General features: G+C 39.1%; 1 protein-coding gene across 1 annotated transcript in view; it reads left to right on the plus strand.

The window, feature by feature from the left end:
* Positions 1–2,081: 2,081 nt before the first annotated feature.
* LOC146648066 (adenylate cyclase type 1-like) overlaps positions 2,082–18,834 on the plus strand; it is a 42,114-nt gene continuing 25,361 nt past the window's right edge. Inside the window, exons 1-3 of the mRNA XM_085389897.1 lie at positions 2,082–2,922; positions 5,977–6,126; positions 6,428–6,546. Of these exons, the coding sequence (XP_085246023.1) occupies positions 2,314–2,922; positions 5,977–6,126; positions 6,428–6,546 (878 nt within the window). The 5' untranslated portion in view covers positions 2,082–2,313. The remainder of the gene's footprint in view (positions 2,923–5,976; positions 6,127–6,427; positions 6,547–18,834) is intronic.

Below are 18,834 nucleotides of genomic sequence, written 5' to 3' on the forward strand. Positions count from 1 at the left end.
TTGCAGCGTGAACTCCCAAAAGACCTTTTTTTGTTCTCAGAAGATGAGAGCTGGCAGAGTGTGACCGTGCACTTAAACCTGAAGCCATCAAAAGCAGAGAGAATAACACATTTAAACCGCATGATGGCTCTGCTCTCATCCTTCAATATACTTGGCTGCAAACAGGACAGGAGGTCCTCTTGGAATACTGCAATCCTTCAATGAGATGCAAAGAGATCCGTACAAATCTGTGTCAGACAAAATAAATATTTGGAAACCTGCACATGCAGCTATGCAAACAGCACGGATGTTGCTGATTTTGGTCTTTTGTTGAGCGCACAGTTTGGCATTCGCCTCAAAAGACTGTGGCTATGCCATGCAACACTGAAAAACTGCAGCCCTCGCTATTGTGATTAATTTAGGAGATGCCACATAAGGAATATTGAAAAATTGATTAAGGCAATGACATAAAATCGGTGCCACTTTAATTACACTCTAGTCAGGAGACTGTAAATGATGCCACTGTTTTCTCTCATTTGCAGATCACCTGTGCGAGAGACTGAAGCTGACAGCCGACACACAGCAATGTGAATGTTTTTTTTTTTATATGTGGGAGCTAATAAAAGCTCAGTAAAAAGGGAGTAAAAGCCTTGTAGATAAGACAGATTATCAGTGTAAAAGCAATGTGTCCTACATCTGGTGTCCCATATCTTCCTCTCAGAGCAGCAGGGACAGATAATACAGACGTGAGCCTGGCAGGTCCCCAAGAGGGAAAGGTGAACTCTATTGTTATGCAGACAGCTGTTTGTTCATTTAGTGTGACAGCAAGCAGGCTTGTTTAAGATTTCTCTTTAGCTAAAGTTTAGCCTAGTTCAGTTTTAGTCTGTGTCAAGTTTGACTCGGTAATCAACAAAACCTGGTTAAACCTGAATATTCTATATCATCAATTTCCAGGTGACATTTTCCAAACCTTTTTGGATTTCAGAAGCTTGAGCTAGTGATTCTAATTATGTTTTTTTTAACTAATGACCAAACATATCAGCTCCAACACCTCATGTTTGCCACAAATTGTCTACTTCCATGTTGCTGGTAGCACAAGTCTTTTATAGAACATTGTTTCCCTTTTTGTCTCAGAATTTAGTAGGCTGCGAAATACTTTACTGCTCTGTTTCTATTTTTGCCCCATCCCTTTCACTCTCTCCATCTACCTGTCACACTGTATATAGCTGTGCTGGATCAGTGAAAGCTAGAACACTAACAGCTGAGAGAGAGAGAGACACACACACACACACATAGTGAGAGCTAGGGAGGTGGAACAGAAGGCATGTGAGTGTCCTGGTAGCATGGTAGAGTGCTGGACTTTGGCACTGGCCATCAATCTGTCACTTTCTTACATCCTCTCTGGTACCGACGGGTCGTGGCAATGGCAGCCTGTGACGGATGACTAATCTTCTCCTGGTAATGAATGAGACACCACCCCCCTGAATGCCAAAAGAGTGCTGATTGTGAGGGTGGCTGCCTCATGGCAATACAGGAGTCTTATTATGAATGCTATGCAATCATGTTACTCTGTGTCTGTGCCAACCAAACGCAGTAGCTCCCAGTTTATGAGAGTATAGTCGTGTCTCGAACACGGTGACGTGCGGTAGCGCTATTAATTGCGCTTCTTTCTCTCATCTTCTGTGCTTGTGTGTGAGGGAATTAGGCAGAGGAAGGCAGCGCGTAAATGAATCAGAGCATAGTAAAAGTCACTGCACGGGCTTTAACGATGGAAACACGTCGTGTGCAGGTGGAAAAAGGAGACGTTGCTGTTAAGGATGATGCATGTGCTGTTCTGTCAGGCTGAAGGGGAGCTCTGTAGCCGCGCTAGTCAAATCGTCTTGACTGCGTGTGTTGAGTAGCCGAGACCTGTCTTATCTTCACCTCATAATGCGCAGGCGTGATCCTATCTGAGCCCCGCAAAAAAAAAAGAAAAGAAAAGAAAAAAAAGCTGTTACCGTCACAAGTAGACGACGTGCTCTTCAGTGGTGCTCAAGCGAACGCTGAATTCTTATTATAGTAATTATTTTTTAGTAGGCTACATGTATATGGCACATCGCCTGGAACACTGCTGGAAAATGAAGATTTGCTTGCCAGCTAATCTTTCCGGACAGCACAGTCCAACCTGTGGATAGTGCCGAGCGCGTCTGTGGCCACCGGCCAGTCTCCTCCGCTATCTGGGACGCTCTGCCTTGAGTCTGTTGTGCGCGTCTTTTTACGTTTGCATCCCGGGGTCTGTGTCGGCGCGGGATCCGCTGTTCTGTTTAAGCTAAGCTGTGAGCAGGTATTCAGTTTATGAATGGCACTGACATGGAGGAAATACCGTTTCAGAAAGTCAAAACCAGGCGGAAGAGAAGTCACTGTCCACCGGGTGTCCCTTTGACCACCATCGTATGCGAGGACGAGTTCGACTGCAAAGAACTCGAGTCTCTCTTCCAGAACTACAACCTGAAACTGGAGCAGACGTCCACTCTTAAAGCCCTGGCCGTGCTCATATTCTTGTCCTCGACGCTGGCTGTGGTGGAGTTGCTGTCCGGCCCCAGCATCACCATCTCCAAGGGGTCCCATCCGGTCCACTGTGTCATCTTCGTGTCCCTGTTTATTGTAACTAATGTCAAGTACCTGCAAGTGACTCAGCTCCAACAGATTGTTAACCTGACGCTGCTCTTCGGGTTTACTTTCTCCTTCCTTTGCTGTCCCTTCTCCCTGGGCGCCATGGGGCTAGAGCCCCCGACGTCCCCGGAGCAAGGCATGTGGCAGCTCATCCTGGTCACCTTCGTCGCCTATGCGCTGCTACCTGTACGGACGCTTTTGGCTGTTGTGTTTGGAATAATGGTGTCCATCTCCCATTTGATTGTGACTGCCACTTCCGTCACAGTGAAAACACAAAAACTATGGAGAACAGTAAGTACATGTTGCACATGATTATGGTGCCTCTAATACTTGGTAACCTTGGAGCTTATATTATTATGCGTGTGAATATAATAATCTATTCGTATGAGCTACACACTGCTGGAGTAGCCCGTATTAGGATATGAAGCTCAGGTAGAGAGAAGCAATTTAGATGTCAGTTCAGCACCAAGGATAGCTCCATGTGGTAAGACATGATGGGCTTTGCTTAGGTTTTAATCAAATCCGGCAAAACAATAACACGAGACAAGTTAGAGCATGTTTGCTCTCATAAGACAAAAAATGTTGAGAATTTGTAGCTTTATCTTGGTGGTATGTAGTGGAAGTGAATGTAACGGTGACTATCAGTTCACATAGTTTTTCTCCCTCTTCCACACAAATTCCATGCGTGTAACACATTTATGATATTTAGTGGTGTTAAGCTACTGTATATTATAGTGTGGTGAAACCAAGACTTCCCTGCAGGCACCCTGATTTAAAAATATATAGTAAAGCAAAACAGTCTACGACTGTTTTCTATGGGATATGATTCAATCCCAAAGGAGCAGGTCAGGAATGAAGAACTAGAGTGACATCCTCCAAGCACCAGAAGTAGGGCAAAGTGGAGGGACAAGCACACACACACATAAACACACACCCACCCACACACAGAGGAAGACCACTTTGACTACTCTACTTATGCTTCCGTTAAGAAATAGGGCAAAGTCATGCATGTCATTGCAGAGCCGGAATAGAAATTGGTACACGGCTCTCTGGAAATGTATAGCTTTTGTACCTTTTCCTGTCACAGTCAGACACATATGCTCACATTCCTGGCTGTCATCAGCTGTGGGAAAAGAAGATATGTCACATCAGTCAAAACCTACCAGGGGTATAATGGAACATGTCTGCCTACGTGCAACATATGACACAAATATTGGGCATTTCTTGGAAGTGAAACTGGGATTCTGTCGTTTCATCGTGCTCCCAAATGATGACAGCCTATTTACAGAGCTTTGTTTTCCTGTATGTAGGCTATGCGGTACCTGCATAGCCATGTGAAGGACACTGCTAGCTGTACTACCGGAGATAGCTAATCCATTAAGCTTAGAGATGAGCTGTGTGGCATGACCCTGCACAGTCCAGGCTTGCAACAACCACCCACCTAGGTCCCAAGCACTCAGCCTATGGTTGTGTCTACTTCTACATGAAATACCTTATTACTAAAGCAAGTGTTGACTATAATTTCAAATGCACCTTATTGTAGGGCCTCTTTGGTCTCATCATGCATCAGGTCCTTTTAGTAGCATAATTTATTCATTGTTGGTAGTTTAAATACCATAAAATGTTAAATGGGGTATGGGTTTATAGCCTTACCTGTCTAGATAAAGCTTAGATTACAAAAACAATAAAACTAAAAATAGGTACTTTATTAGACCCCATTGAAAGAAATGACAAAAATATAATTGTAAATAAACTCAGCAATCATTGGCATTTTTACTTATTAACTTATTGCTACTACTATTAATATGAAGTACAACAGCAAAAAAAAAAAAAAAAAAAAAAAAAAACTAAAGAAAAGGGGAGGAAAAAGCATTGCAAATAAAAACCTTGTATTGTATTCAGTGAATACCTGTATACATCATAATGAGACACCTTGGAATTAATCATGTCGCCGAATAAAAGTTAATGTACTCCTTTTATTTTTTTACTGCATCGTAAAAGTTTGAAGATCTTCATTACTGCCAGTGAATGGGTACAACAGCCGAGAATGAAAGATTTTGTTGCTAGTGCAGTAAGGTCAGTAATGAGCACACTGCGTTTAACACAACAGAGAAGCTCAAGAGTATTTTACACCAATTAACTCTGATGTCCACATTTATTCACTCCGGGCTATAAAGTTACTTGAGCATCGTTTGAACATGCTGATCCTTGCCAACAGTGCTGCCAAGCACAAAGCCAGACTTCTGCTGCCAAAAACAGCGTTCTCAAGGCAATCCGTTATTCGTCGCTCTGGGAAACGTGCCTGTCTGTGGCAGTAAAAGTTTCTTAAAATTTTACAAGAAGTGGATACATCATTTCAAAATATGACAGTGTTTTCATGATGCTTAGTTAAACATATAAGCTATATTTTAATAAAGTATAAGGTGTTTTGGGGTAACATTTCTTAAAGTCAAATAAGCTCCATCACTAAGTTCTACAACAGAAAATAATAAAGGTGAATGAGGATATGAGTTAACATATTTATTTTCATCAATATATTGTGTATTTATTACCTGCAGTGACTGCTTGTTAGTCTACACATCATAGGCAATCGCAGAACTGTGTCAAGTAACTCAGCCAGCCTCAACCAAGCAATAGGAATTATTATAAACAGTCATGCTGCTTTGTGTCTATTATAAGAGATGTCACAGATTTTCTCATAGAAAATATTGAATAAAAAATTATATATTTGAAAAATATCCAGGTAAATGAATTAACTGGTATAACACCCTTAAACTGCCATTCAGCCCGTTTAGGGTAGTGAAACTCCAGTTTCAGGTCCTTGAAAGCAGGGGTAACAAAACCTGGCAAACATCCACATGTATACATGTAGTTATATGAATGCCATGGATACTTTAATCAGTGTAGTGTATAGGCTGCTTGTTTTTATTTATTGTTATTCAGCTTTGATTTTAAGCATTATGATATGGGGTTTTTTTAACCATTAGCGTTGACTATATACACATCTGTTCAAGCAGCTTAGTGTTATAGTTCTGTGCTTGCCCCTTTTAAATAAAGTAAGAAATTGAAATAAATTACTTCCTGTGCTGCATTGTGCATCAATGCACACAAACAAATGCACAAAGATGCCAAATGACAAAACATATTTTACATTAGAATATTTACCATACATCCAATATATGGAAATATACATGAAAATACATTTTTCATTGATCATAACAACACACGTATAAATATTTGATCTAACTAAAGTGATGTAAATATTTCCTAATGGTTTCTTAAATATTTGGTCTTCAACAATGTACCAGAGAAGTAATAGTGTGTAATGTGTGTGTGTTTTTGCAGTTGGTTGCCAACACAGTACTGTTCACCAGTGTCAACCTGTCAGGGCTGTTTGTACGCATCCTAACAGAACGAGCCCAGAGGAAGGCCTTCCTGCAGGCTCGCAACTGCATCGAAGAAAGACTCCGCATGGAGGATGAGAACGAAAAACAGGTATAGACACCTTTTTTGCTGCACAAACTATGTGTAAAATTGGATGTCTACCCCCACCGCCCCATGCCTCAAGTCATTTTGCCACATTATTCATTTCTGTTAGATTTCATGCCTTTTTGTCTAGCGCATTTCTTATCACCGCCAACACTTTGCCCTATGATAACTTTGCCGCTTTCGACTGTATAAGTGACTTACTTTATCTTTTTTCCCCTCTCTTGCTCTGTTTCTCACACACAAATGTACACACACACACACACACACACACACACACACACACACACACACACACTCATATTCTCAGGAGCGCCTGCTAATGAGTCTGTTGCCCAGGAATGTAGCTATGGAGATGAAGGAGGATTTCCTGAAGCCCCCAGAAAGGATCTTTCACAAAATCTATATCCAGCGTCATGACAATGTCAGGTAGGACCCTATCATCAAGGCAACACTGCTGTGAACTTTTCCTAGAGACATTTGTGAATTAAATAAAGCCTTTCCATTTTAAAACAGTCATTTAGAGATTAGTATACTCATAAGAGATTCAGTGCTAAGAAAAACTAAATAATGTCCAGAGGAACAACTATAGAATGTTGGGGTGGTGTTTATGTTTACACTGAAGCCTTACTTGTATTTTTTACAGTTTTTTCTGAATGCTTAAACCCTAACTGTGATTCCTGTAGCACAATCTCTAAAACTATTCAGACTTATAGCAAAACCACTCACTGAGTTTGCAAAACTAAAAGCACAAAAACTGCTTTGCACTCAGTTTGCAATTTTGTAACACACACTTTGCAAAACTGTAGGCACAATTCACTGCACAACACTCAATTACCAAATTTCCAACACACTCCTAGCAAAAGTATACACATGTATGGCTATCATTAACACTAATTTGCCAACTGTCTGGCACACTTTCACATGTGAAAACTTTTTTAGATAATTCGTTCACTTTGCAATCTGCCTAAGCACTATAATACAGGTAAGCTGTGTGTGTGGAGTACAATGGAGGGAGCAGAAAGAGTGAGAAGAAGAGGAGGCCGAGGAAGAGGACGTGGAGGTGAAGAAGTAGGATGAAGAGGACGACAAGGACAAGGAGGAACAAGAGGAAGATGAGGAGGGGGGAGAGGAAAATGAGGAGGGGGGAGAGGAAAATGAGGAGGGGGGAGAGGAAGGGTAGGAAGAGTAAGAAATAGAATTACTGATGACATCAGAGCTACAATAGTGGACCATGTAATCAACCGTGGAGTGACCCTGAGGGTAGCTGGCCAATGGGTCCAGCCTAACTCGAGCCGCTACACTGTAGCAAGCACCATAAGGACATCTTGAAATGAGAATCGGTTAGTTGTGTGCTTAGTAGATGATGGCTTGTGTGTACTGTTTGATACGGAAACACCACTTTTACGAAGGTGTGAAGAGTTAGTCTAGCTGTGTTTGCTTTTGCAAGAGAACTACAATGTTTTGATGATTGGGTGACAGGTTTTCTTATTTGTGTGAAGAGTTTTGCAAAATTAGCCAATAGTTACAAAAAATGTGCTTAAGCAATCAGAAAAAACTGTAAATTGTCCAGGTAACACTGATGGCCTGGAAAAAGATTATGTTGCACTTTCTACTAAAAAGTTCCAAGCACTCATTCAAACAGTTCTGTTTGTGATATTTATTATATTACTGCATTTTTACATATGGCTGATGTGTTCACATCACTAAGGAGCATTTTAGTGTTCCAGCCTGTTGCTGCTTTCACAGCTTCATATGCTGGATAACTTAATCTGAAGTAACTAATTATATTTTAATGCAGAAATCTATAAAGTAACTATAACTCCTTCTAAATGTAATAATTCCCTTTGAAGTATGAAATTAATTTACATTTTATTTACGTAAATTTTCTTTTAAATAATCTGATTATTTTGTTAAGCGCGGTGCTTGGATATTATTTATTATATATAACTTCTTCCCTTTTCTTCCTCACTTTGTAGTTAGTTATGTCTGACCTTTAACCTTTGATTAGAAATGACTAAATATGTGTGTTTGAGAGTATGATTTTCACTGCTTCATTCTGTGGGGGGGAAAAAACAAAAACTTGATGTTCTGCATTCTCATTTTCATTACCCATTTTGGTATGCCTCGGTAACTGTTTTGCTACCTTTCCCATTTCATGCTCTAGCATTTCCTTGTTACCGTTTCATATCTTTTTCACTTCCTCCTTTCCTCTGTGTTCTCAGAGCAGCAGGGAGGCTTGAGGAGGAGAGTTTGCTTAGCCTTAGGATTAAGTTGCTACAGGGGATTAAATGCAATGGAGACCAAATTCTTGTTGCATAACACTTTGCCAGTGTGTGTGTGTTTGCTTTTGTGTGTTTGCTTTTGTGTGTGTGTGTGTGTGTGTGTGTGTGTGTGTGTGTGTGTGTGTGTGTGTGTGTGTGTGTGTGTGTGTGTGTGTGTGTGTGTGTGTGTGTGCTTTTGTGTGTGTGTGCTGGTTAAATATGGACAGATCTCAGTGGAGCTCTGCTGATTGCTTTTGTGCCTTGAACTTCTTCAGATAGCTCCACCCTTTGAGAGTGATCTGGACTGGATGCAGGCATGATTTATGTGATTTGGAGGGCTGTAATTAGAAACTAAACTGTGTGCAGCACAGTTTATGCAGTTTTATTTATTATGTTTTGAGACTGTGGCTAGTATCTTATTAAAACTAAGCCAGAGGGATATTGTAGTAATAGTCTTCAGCCAACCTGTGACCCTGAATTGATAAGCTGTTAGAAAAACGGATGGACGGACGGATGAATGTTTGGATATTGTAGTTATCAGCTACTAAAAAAGAATATATTTAAGTGTTATTTAACACAATACAAATTGTATTATAGAACCATACAGGTATACATTTGCAGTGAGTACAGTATACACAAACAGAAAATTAACTTACATAAACTTACAGTAATTCACTTTTTTTTTCAAGGTCAGTGATTTGTCAAGTCATTTTAATAAATTACCCTTTTTATTTTTATTTAGTGATAAATTATGATCAGAAATTAATACTGCCTACCTCTGGATCAAAGAGCCATCAGATTTATTAGGATTTAGCACTTAATTAAATATTTCTACCACTCTTTGTTTTTCCATATATAACATTTCCATAGAGTTGACATTTCCTTTATCCTTCCTGTATGGAGGATCAAAAGTGCCAAAATGAAACCAACAAATACATCTTTGGATAGTTTATCAAATGTGTCATGAATCAAAGTTATAAACAGGTAATTTATTAACACACAGTTAATTAGATATATAACTTAATTAATGAAAACATAAATTCATCATAATTTAGAACATATTTATTTATTTTACTATTGAATTAATTATTATTTAATGGTTCCTGATCAACAGACCTTAACATCTGATTAGCTATCCTGCAAGTCAAGACAAATCGTTCGCAGATAAATGATACATGCAGTATCACAGTCAGTTGGTGGTGGTGTGGATTTAAGACAGACAGGTATCCCAGAATGCTTATAAACCTAAAAATCACAATGGTGGAGGAAAACACCCCAAACTGTAAGTAAAATATGAAATACTGTTTCTGTGTCCATCTACAAGAGAAAAAAGAAGATAATTATATCTGCATTCATTTTTCATTCATTATTTGTCACTGAGAAGTAAGAGTTATGTATACATTGAGAGATTTGCCGAATAGTCTGTTGAATTATCAGCAATATTTAAGGAACTAGTATACAGCTTTTACCAACCTTTCCCAAATCAGCCCATTGTTTAAAAAAAATCACATAAATGGGCCTTTTATGAGCATTTATGATCAAATGTATTTTAAAACAACAAAGGTAATTAAGACTGTTGTGCTATTTTTATTGTAAATATTAATCGTAAGGGTAAAAAGACAGTAAAGGACAGAGTTAAAACGAACTGTTGTTATCAAGTGCACTGCTGTCTCACTGTAAGCTGTGCTTTTCCATCCAACCATCCCATCTAACCCTAAGTGTACTTACCAAGCAAGTATGCAACTCCAAACTCCGTATTTGGAACTAAGAAGGACCAACTGAAAGAATCGACTACGGACCAAAGTAACGGTTCTAGCTTTGGCCGGATTTGCCCCACACCCTGGCTTTGAGGTTGACAGATACAATAAATACATGATGCACTGCACTGCAGGAACTATGGAATAATTAATTAAATACTGAAATGTTTAAATATGTTTAAAATGAAATTAATTGATAATCAAATTAATTAATGATACATTGAATCAATTAATTATGTACATAATAATAATAATTTATATATCATTCAATTGTAATTCTTAATTCATTTAAGTCATGATTTAACAGTTTACTTATTTCTTTTATTTTGGCACTTTTAAGCTTCCAGATTTCCTCACCCCAAACACACACACACACACACGCACACACACACACGCACACACACACACACACACACACACACACACACACACACACACACACAGATACTGTTTATACAAAATCCTTATTAAGACAAATGTTCACCAGTAAACTTACTGTATCCAGTTTCATCTGACATTATAACTAATGATTCTTAGAAAAACAGCACGTGAGAAGAATCCAGGGAACATTGTGTTGCAATAAATGGCTTTGCTGTAAGATGACTTTTAAGGTCACCAATTAGAAGTTTTTGATGATGTGAAGTTTGAAGGTGCTCACTCACACTGAAGAAACTACAGTTTATTATTGCAAAATTTGTTGTAAGCATATTTCCCACTCCTCTGGGTTCACCCCTTTATTGGTCCAGCATCAGCACATCCACTGCCCACATGCTGTATCTCCAGATGGACCCATCCAAAATTAAACCTTGAGTTTTCACTTGGCTAGTGGCTTCCACTTTGTGATTAAATTGATATCACGTCATGCCATAAAGCAGTAATGACTCCCACAGGGAGAAATAAGAGATTAGCATCATTAGGGCAATAATTTTCTTCAAATATGTGCCATTGGAGAGAAAATGATGAAAGAGTATGTGAGAAGGATTGGATTACACAATCTTACATATAAAAGTTGCAGTTACCACCAGAGATGGGCAGTAACGCATTACTTGTAATGCGTTACTGTAATCTGATTACTTTTTTCAAGTAACGAGTAAAGTAAGGGATTACTATTGCAAAAACGGTAATTAGATTACCGTTACTTTCCCGTAGGAACGCTGCGTTACTGCGTTACTAAAACCGTGATTTTTTGCGTGAATGTCTCACGACAGTGACGTAAGCGAGTGCGCAGTTAGTGACAACAGCTGTGTGGAGATCAACAATGGATCACATATCGATTGTGGGAGAGAGTATGAGCGTGCAGCGTTTAAAGCGTGGAAGTACTGACCTTACTTTGAGTTTGATTCCATAAAAAGTGACAAAAACATTAATGTCCGTTGTGCGTGGGAAGAAAACTTCTTTTTACAGCGAAAAAACCCCCTAAACAAGCACCGAGTGCGCAACGACGTAATGGGAAATTCACAGAGAGAAATTCATAGGTTTAAATGTTAAACTAATTTATTCAAGTCAGAGAATGTTGCATATAATTAAATTTTTGCTTGATGCATAAAGTTAAAAGATTAAAACTGATAAAACAAGTTAAAAAAAAGAGACTTTTCCATTCGAATCAATCAAATCAAAGCACTTTTATTGTCACATCACATGTGCAGGTACATTGGTACAGTACATGTGAGTGAAATTCTTGTGTGCGAGCTTCACAAGCAACAGAGTTGTGCAAAATACAATAATGTAAACCAGCAAAATACAAGAATGGCTACATCTGAAACTAATAAATATATGTACAATATATAATAGTATACGCATTTCTGGATGTGTATACTAAATATTTTTCTACGTGTGTGTGTGTGTATACACAAATTAAATAGAGTAAACAATAAATAAAATATATAAAAATATACAGAGTTGAGACATGTGCAAAACAGTGGCATTACTGTACAGTATGGAGTGCATAATGTTAAAGTTCCAGTAGTGAAGCTGAGGTGTCTATGACGTGTTCAGCAGTCTGATGGCCTGGTGGAAGAAGCTGTCTCTCAGTCTGCTGGTACGGGACCGGATGCTGCAGAACCTCCTTCCTGATGGAAGTAGTCTGAACAGTTTATGGCTGGGGTGACTGGAGTCCTTGATGATCCTCCCCGCTTTCCTCAGGCACCGCTTCCTGTAGATGTCTTGGAGGGAGGGAAGCTCACCTCCAATTATCCGTTCAGAGCACCGCACTACTCGCTGGAGAGCTTTGCAGTTGTAGGCGGTGCTGTTGCCATACCAGGTGGTGATGCATCCAGTGAGGATGCTCTCAATGGCACAGTGATAGAAGGTCCTGAGGATGCGGGGGCTCATGCCGAATCTTTTCAGTCTCCTGAGAAACTGTTTTGTTTGTGTGTACTGACCACGTAAGATCCTCAGCCAGATGTACACCAAGAAACCGGAAGCTGCTCACTCTCTCCACAGCAGCGCCGTTGATGGTGATGGGGGTGTGTACTTCTCTGCACCTCCGGAAGTCCACTATCAACTCGTTTGTCTTTGCGACGTTGAGGGTGAGATGGTTGTCTTGACACCAGTGGGTCAGGGCGCTGACCTCCTCCCTGTAAGCCGTCTCATCACCATTGGTGATTCGATTACATTTTGTATGATGGATTATGCAGAAAAAGTAGAATTGGGCTGAAAGATCTATCACTTTATCACCTCTTCAGGTTGTAAATTGTGTTTTTAAAAAGTAACTAAGTAACTAAGTAATTAATTACTTTTGAAAATAAGTAATCAGTAAGGTAACGGGATTACTTTTTTGGGGAAGTAATCAGTAATTAGTTACTGATTACTTTTTTCAAGTAACTTGACCAACACTGGTTACCACAGGAGTAATTTTTTGTAACTTGCTTATTTAGGTTAATTTTAGCACTTTGCACTGAGTCAATGTGATGTGGTTCTGTAGGTTTTGGCAAAAGAGAGTTATAGCTGTTGATGGACATTTAAAATCAGACAGTTTGCAACCCAGGAGTAGCTAGCTAATTTAAAACTGAATGCGTTCAAAATGTCAAAACTTAACAAATATTTGGCAACATGTAGTGGTCCAATAATTACAGAACATATGTATGTTGTGACTGTAGCGTCTTTCAGTACAAATTCATACATTTCGTACACTGAGACTAAATGTATGTCATGTATTGTAGATATATTACAAAAAAAGAGATCTAAATCAGGATGTCTTCTGATTAGAATTCAATAAATTGATCCCCAGCTCCTCCAATCTGCATGCAGAAGTACCCTTAGGCAAGATAGTGAATAAAAAAAATGCTGCAGCTACATAGATAAAAAAAAAATGTGATACTTAAAAAGTGCACAAAATAAAGGACTGTGTTAATGCATCTTTGTGTGTGTGAATGAATGTGGTTTGTTTTGCTTACTCAATAATACCAGCCCATTTACCACATATATTTAGATTTTTCTTTTGATTTAGGTTGCTTGTCCATACAGATGTACAAGGGTTACAAACGTCAGTGTAATTATCCTAGTTACAGTTTTTTACAGTCGCTAACAAGCGCCTACCCATACTTCAGATACTTTTTCTAAACTCTTAACACAGACCCACACCTACAAAACACAATTGGCCAAATGGATAATATCCTTCCCAAAAATACACTTTGTTAAATATATACTAACTCCTCATTTCAAAATTAGAACACATCTTTCTCTGCACACACTAACTGTACAAAAACACTATAAATCTGACTCAAAATGAAATTAGTCTGTCAAAGAATAACACTTGTTTTCACTTCACAAGGTACATGCAGTCAATCAAAGTACACCAGGTTTCAAAATACTGGCTATTATTGACATTACAAAAACTGCATAGACTTTTATGTTTCAGTGTCACAGGTATTTGCATGCGAAACATGCAATCCACCATATTGACACCAGAAATGTCTTGGTTGGTAACTGTATGTCCACATGTACAGTAATGTTCACATTCAAAAGCATTCCAGTAAAAAGCAAACAAGTTTTTGTTTCTTTACTGTTTACCACAGGAGGTACAGTAGAAACACGGTATGATAGGACAGAGAAAGTTTTACAGTATTGCTTACAGTGAACAAAATATCCATGAAACACACAAGAGCATTCTGAACAAAAAAACAACAGCAAAAAGCCAAGATAAAAAGGGGGGGAGGGGGGCTAAAAAAAGGCAAAAAATTTGCATCTAATCTCTGCGATCTTCAGGGTTAGGCCACATGTTTTCATCAACATCACATCTGATGTTATCCAAGTCGATACACCTGGGATAAAACCGCCTGGTATGTCGGATCCACCCTTGGCAATCGTCAACTGTGATGTCCCTGGAGCCGGCATCCATGGCTTCAAGGAGGGACATCTGGTCATGTGGCTGATGGTCATAAACCTTCCACCTCCATGCAGAAAAGAACTCCTCTATGGGGTTGAGGAAAGGTGAATAGGGTGGAAGGAAGAGACTTACCAGTCTTGGGTGGACTTCAAACCATGTTGTTATTGCTTGCAAGTGATGGAAAGCCACATTGTCCCAGGTAATTACAAAGGTCCTCATGTTTTCACCCTCCTGACCCTGCTCTGGAACCAGGCACTGGTGGAGATCATTGAGAAAGGCAAGCAAGCACTCTGTATTATAGGGTCCAACCTGACATCTGTGAAGGAGTAATCCTGCATTTGCAATTGCTGCACACATGGTAATGTTTGCCCCTCTCTGTCCTGGCACATCAACTGTGGCCCTTTTTCCAATTACATTTCGTCCACGTCGACGCCTTTTGGCCAGATTGAATCCTGCCTCATCGATGTATATGAATTCATGAGGGGCCTGGTTGGCCTCCAATTCCATAACTCTCTGAAACAAAGTTTATGTAAGTCATGTTATTACTGTATACCATACTGTACTGTAACCTAGTATTGTGTAGGTTACCTACTTGCAAAGTGCAAAGCTTATAGAACTGGACATTGGATTGAATATACACTATACCTGGACATATTGTCGTCGTAGCTCCTTGACCCTCTCACTGTTCCTCTCAAAGGGAACAGTGTAGAGCTGCTTCATCCGCACTCTGTGTTTGGACAATGTCCGCGTAATGGTTGTGAGGCTGATTCTATCGATATTGTCAAATATCTCATGGTCCGCCACAATTCTAGTTTGAATTTCACGCAGTTTTATTGCATTATTTGCAGTAACCATTTCTACAATGGCAAGCTCCTGATCATTACTGAGGAGCTTTCCTCTTCCCCCAGAGGGTGGAAGACGTTGCATTCTTTAGAAAGACAAAAAATTCAACATATGCATTACTGTATGACCATATTGACATGTCAAGTGAGAATAGAAACAATCCATGTAAAATGCAATACTTACCTGTTGGTTTGTTGAAAGATGCGTATAATGGAGGCAACCGTTGACCGCCTCAAATTGGGCTGCACTCTTTCACCAGCCTCTCTTAGTGAAAGACCATGGTTGATTACATGGTCAATGATAGTGGCACGAATTTCATCACTGACTACTGTTCTTGCAGCCCTTGGAATGCCACCACCACGCATTCTTACACCTCTACCTTGCCCTCTCCTTGGGCCTGCTCTTCTCCCTGGGCCCCTTGCTCTTACTCTTCCTCGACCAGACATTACAGTGTTTGTCTTTTTTTTGTTTCCAAAAACATCACTCCTCAAGGTCTTGCCTTATAAACCCCACTGAGTCTAAGCCAGAATGGAAGAAGGTGTGGTTGGCCCAATTTACCCAACATAAATAAGCTGTGTCTCAATTATTCAGTTGTTTGTTTATTATCAGCTGAGATATATTTTTGATATTGATATTGTTTTTGTACTGATATCATTGCAGAAGCAGAGGCTTTTATACTGTATCTAAGGTTTGGAATATTGTTTTTGCTATTGTGGGATGTTGTGTGTTAACATTCGTAGATACTACAAGAACAGTCCATAGTTTTGTTGGGAGGTATAACTTGTCTGTTAAGAAAATGTAAGCATTGTGGAAATGTGTTCACTGACTGCATATTGGGTGAACACGACATGAAATGTGTGAATGGTATGGCCACAACAGACCGATCCTGTGCTAATTGTGTTTAGAGTTTTGCAAATGTGACAACTGTTTGGACAAACGCTTGTTAGCGACTGTAAAAAACTGTAATACATAATTAGATTTACGTGCCTTTATGATGTGCTAAGTGGAACACGTTCCTCACATTTTTCTGAACTGAGTATGTAGTTCCTCGTGCAAACAACATTTAGCTTATTCTAACTGCACCATCATATCTTTAACCGCAGTACACGTTAGCAATATATTAGATATTAGCAAATATCTTTATATCAGTAATGTTGTATGGTTTTATATCTGTATTGTTTGTTGCCTATAAAAAGGTCTAGCATTCTGATTTAAGCACTTTTCTGTCTTGTTTTTACAAGTAAGTGCACTGTGTCCTAAATGACCTGGACTTTGAACAGAACACAGGATTCATGCTTTGTGCATCAGTGCATGTGAGTGTTAAGATAATGGTGTGTGTGTGTGTGTGTGTGTGTGTGTGTGTGTGTGTGTGTGTGTGTGTGTGTGTGTGTGTGTGTGTGTGTGTGTGTGTGTGTGTGTGTGTTTCTGGTTGAAAGAAGGTAAAAATAAATAAATAAGTGACTGTAGCCAAGGATCACATGAGGTTATGAGTCATTAGGACTATGCAATCAATGGGATGCATGGCTGATTCATGCACAGACACTCATAGGGGCCACAGTGATAGATTCTTCATATGTCCTTATATTTTTTCAGGAAACATATGTGTGTGTTTTGAATATTAATTACCATAACAAGGACCATCTAAATAAAAGGGTACTGAAGGCAAGGAGACGTGTGCTCCAGGCAGACAGTTTAAAAATAATTAGCATTTTTGTGTACTCAGCCTCCGCTTCTAATACTCATTAGTGCATGTGTAAAGATGCTCGTAAGTGAGTGATGATCATGATAATAATAGCGTGTTTTGCAGCCTCTCTGTCACTCAACTGTTCTGTTCCACTTGTTTTTGTGGTGTCGTTTAAATTGAAACAATAGTGACTTAAAGGTTTAAAAAGCAGGTCACTGAATCAAGTGAGAATTCGAATCCTTGAGTAAAGTGTTGATTTTCACTCAGCTTTTCTACATTTCACTCCTCTGAAGGCGGCAAAAATGAAAGGAATAAAGGTGAAAATTCTTGCAAACAACTTAACTTTTAAGTGTTATTCAAAACTACTTGCATGAAAAATTACAACAGTTTTGGCTTGGAACTGAGCTCAAGTATCAAACAAAATTAGCTGTGTTAAGTTGAGGAATTAAATAACTGGGCATGTGTTGTGTAGGCTGATCACTCTAAATCAATTTGGTTCTTCTCCACCTTTTTCTTCAGCTGTTCTGTAATTCACTGCAAAAATTCCTCTGCTGGAAACACCTTTCCATTCATCAAAATTTGGCCTATAACTTCACTAATCCCTTTATCTTTGAGCTACCCTTGACTCCGTCCTTTCTCATATGTGGCACACAGCAGGAAATATTCAGTGTTTTCAGTGGGTGCGCTCTTGCTAGAGGTGAATGCATAGTTATGTTATACATCATGTCATGTTAGTTTTTTTTTTATCACATCTGAACAGTTCAGCATAGAAGAATTCTGTATATATATATATATATATATATATATATATATATATATATATATATATATATATATATATATATATATATATATATATATATATATATATATATAATCATAGTTGATGCATGAACATTTTACAGTTTTTTCTGATTGCTTAAGCACATTTTTTGTAACTATTGGCTAATTTTGCAAAACTCTTCACACAAATAAGAAAACCTGTCACCCAATCATCAAAACATTGTAGTTCTCTTGCAAAAGCAAACACAGCTAGATTAACTCTTCACACCTTCGTAAAAATGGTGTTTCCGTATCAAACAGTACACACAGGCCATCATCTACTAAGCACACAATGCGCCAACTGCACACTGATGGTATGAATACAAAACACATCTGGCGTTTGCCTTCCCTGTGCACAAGGTAGGCTATGTCAGTTTGAGCTCATACTTCTGTCATAGATCCATAAGCATGGAGGGATCCAAACTTCAAGTACTGGTGTTTAGTCAAACACATCAAAACAAACACAAGTGTTTATTTCCAAGTATAGGATTATTTGCAATCGCCATAATGACTATATGGGTTACGTGGTCTGCAGTGAACATGCTTCCTCTGCCCCCTCCTCGTCTTCCTCTTGCTCCTCCTTGTCCTTGTCGTCCTCTTCATCCTACTTCTTCACCTCCACGTCCTCTTCCTCGGCCTCCTCTACTTCTCACTCTTTCTGCTCCCACCATTGTACTCCGCACACACAGCTTACCTGTATTATAGTGCTTAGGCTGATTGCAAAGTGAACGAATTATCTAAGAAAGTTTTCACATGTGAAAGTGTGCCAGACAGTTGGCAAATTAGTGTTAATGATAGCCATACATGTGTATACTTTTGCTAGGAGTGTGTTGGAAATTTGGAAATTGAGTGTTGTGCAGTGAATTGTGCCTACAGTCTTGCAAAGTGTGTGTTACAAAATTGCAAACTGAGTGCAAAGCAGTTTTTGTGCTTTTAGTTTTGCACACTCAGTGAGTGGTTTTGCTATAAGTCTGACTAGTTTTAGAAATTGTGCTACAGGATTCACAGTTAGTGTTTAGG

This window comes from Rhamphochromis longiceps, linkage group LG18, assembly GCF_057381845.1.
Source record: "Rhamphochromis longiceps isolate RC_006_pf linkage group LG18, R_longiceps_female_GT1.1, whole genome shotgun sequence".
Taxonomy (NCBI): domain Eukaryota; kingdom Metazoa; phylum Chordata; class Actinopteri; order Cichliformes; family Cichlidae; genus Rhamphochromis; species Rhamphochromis longiceps.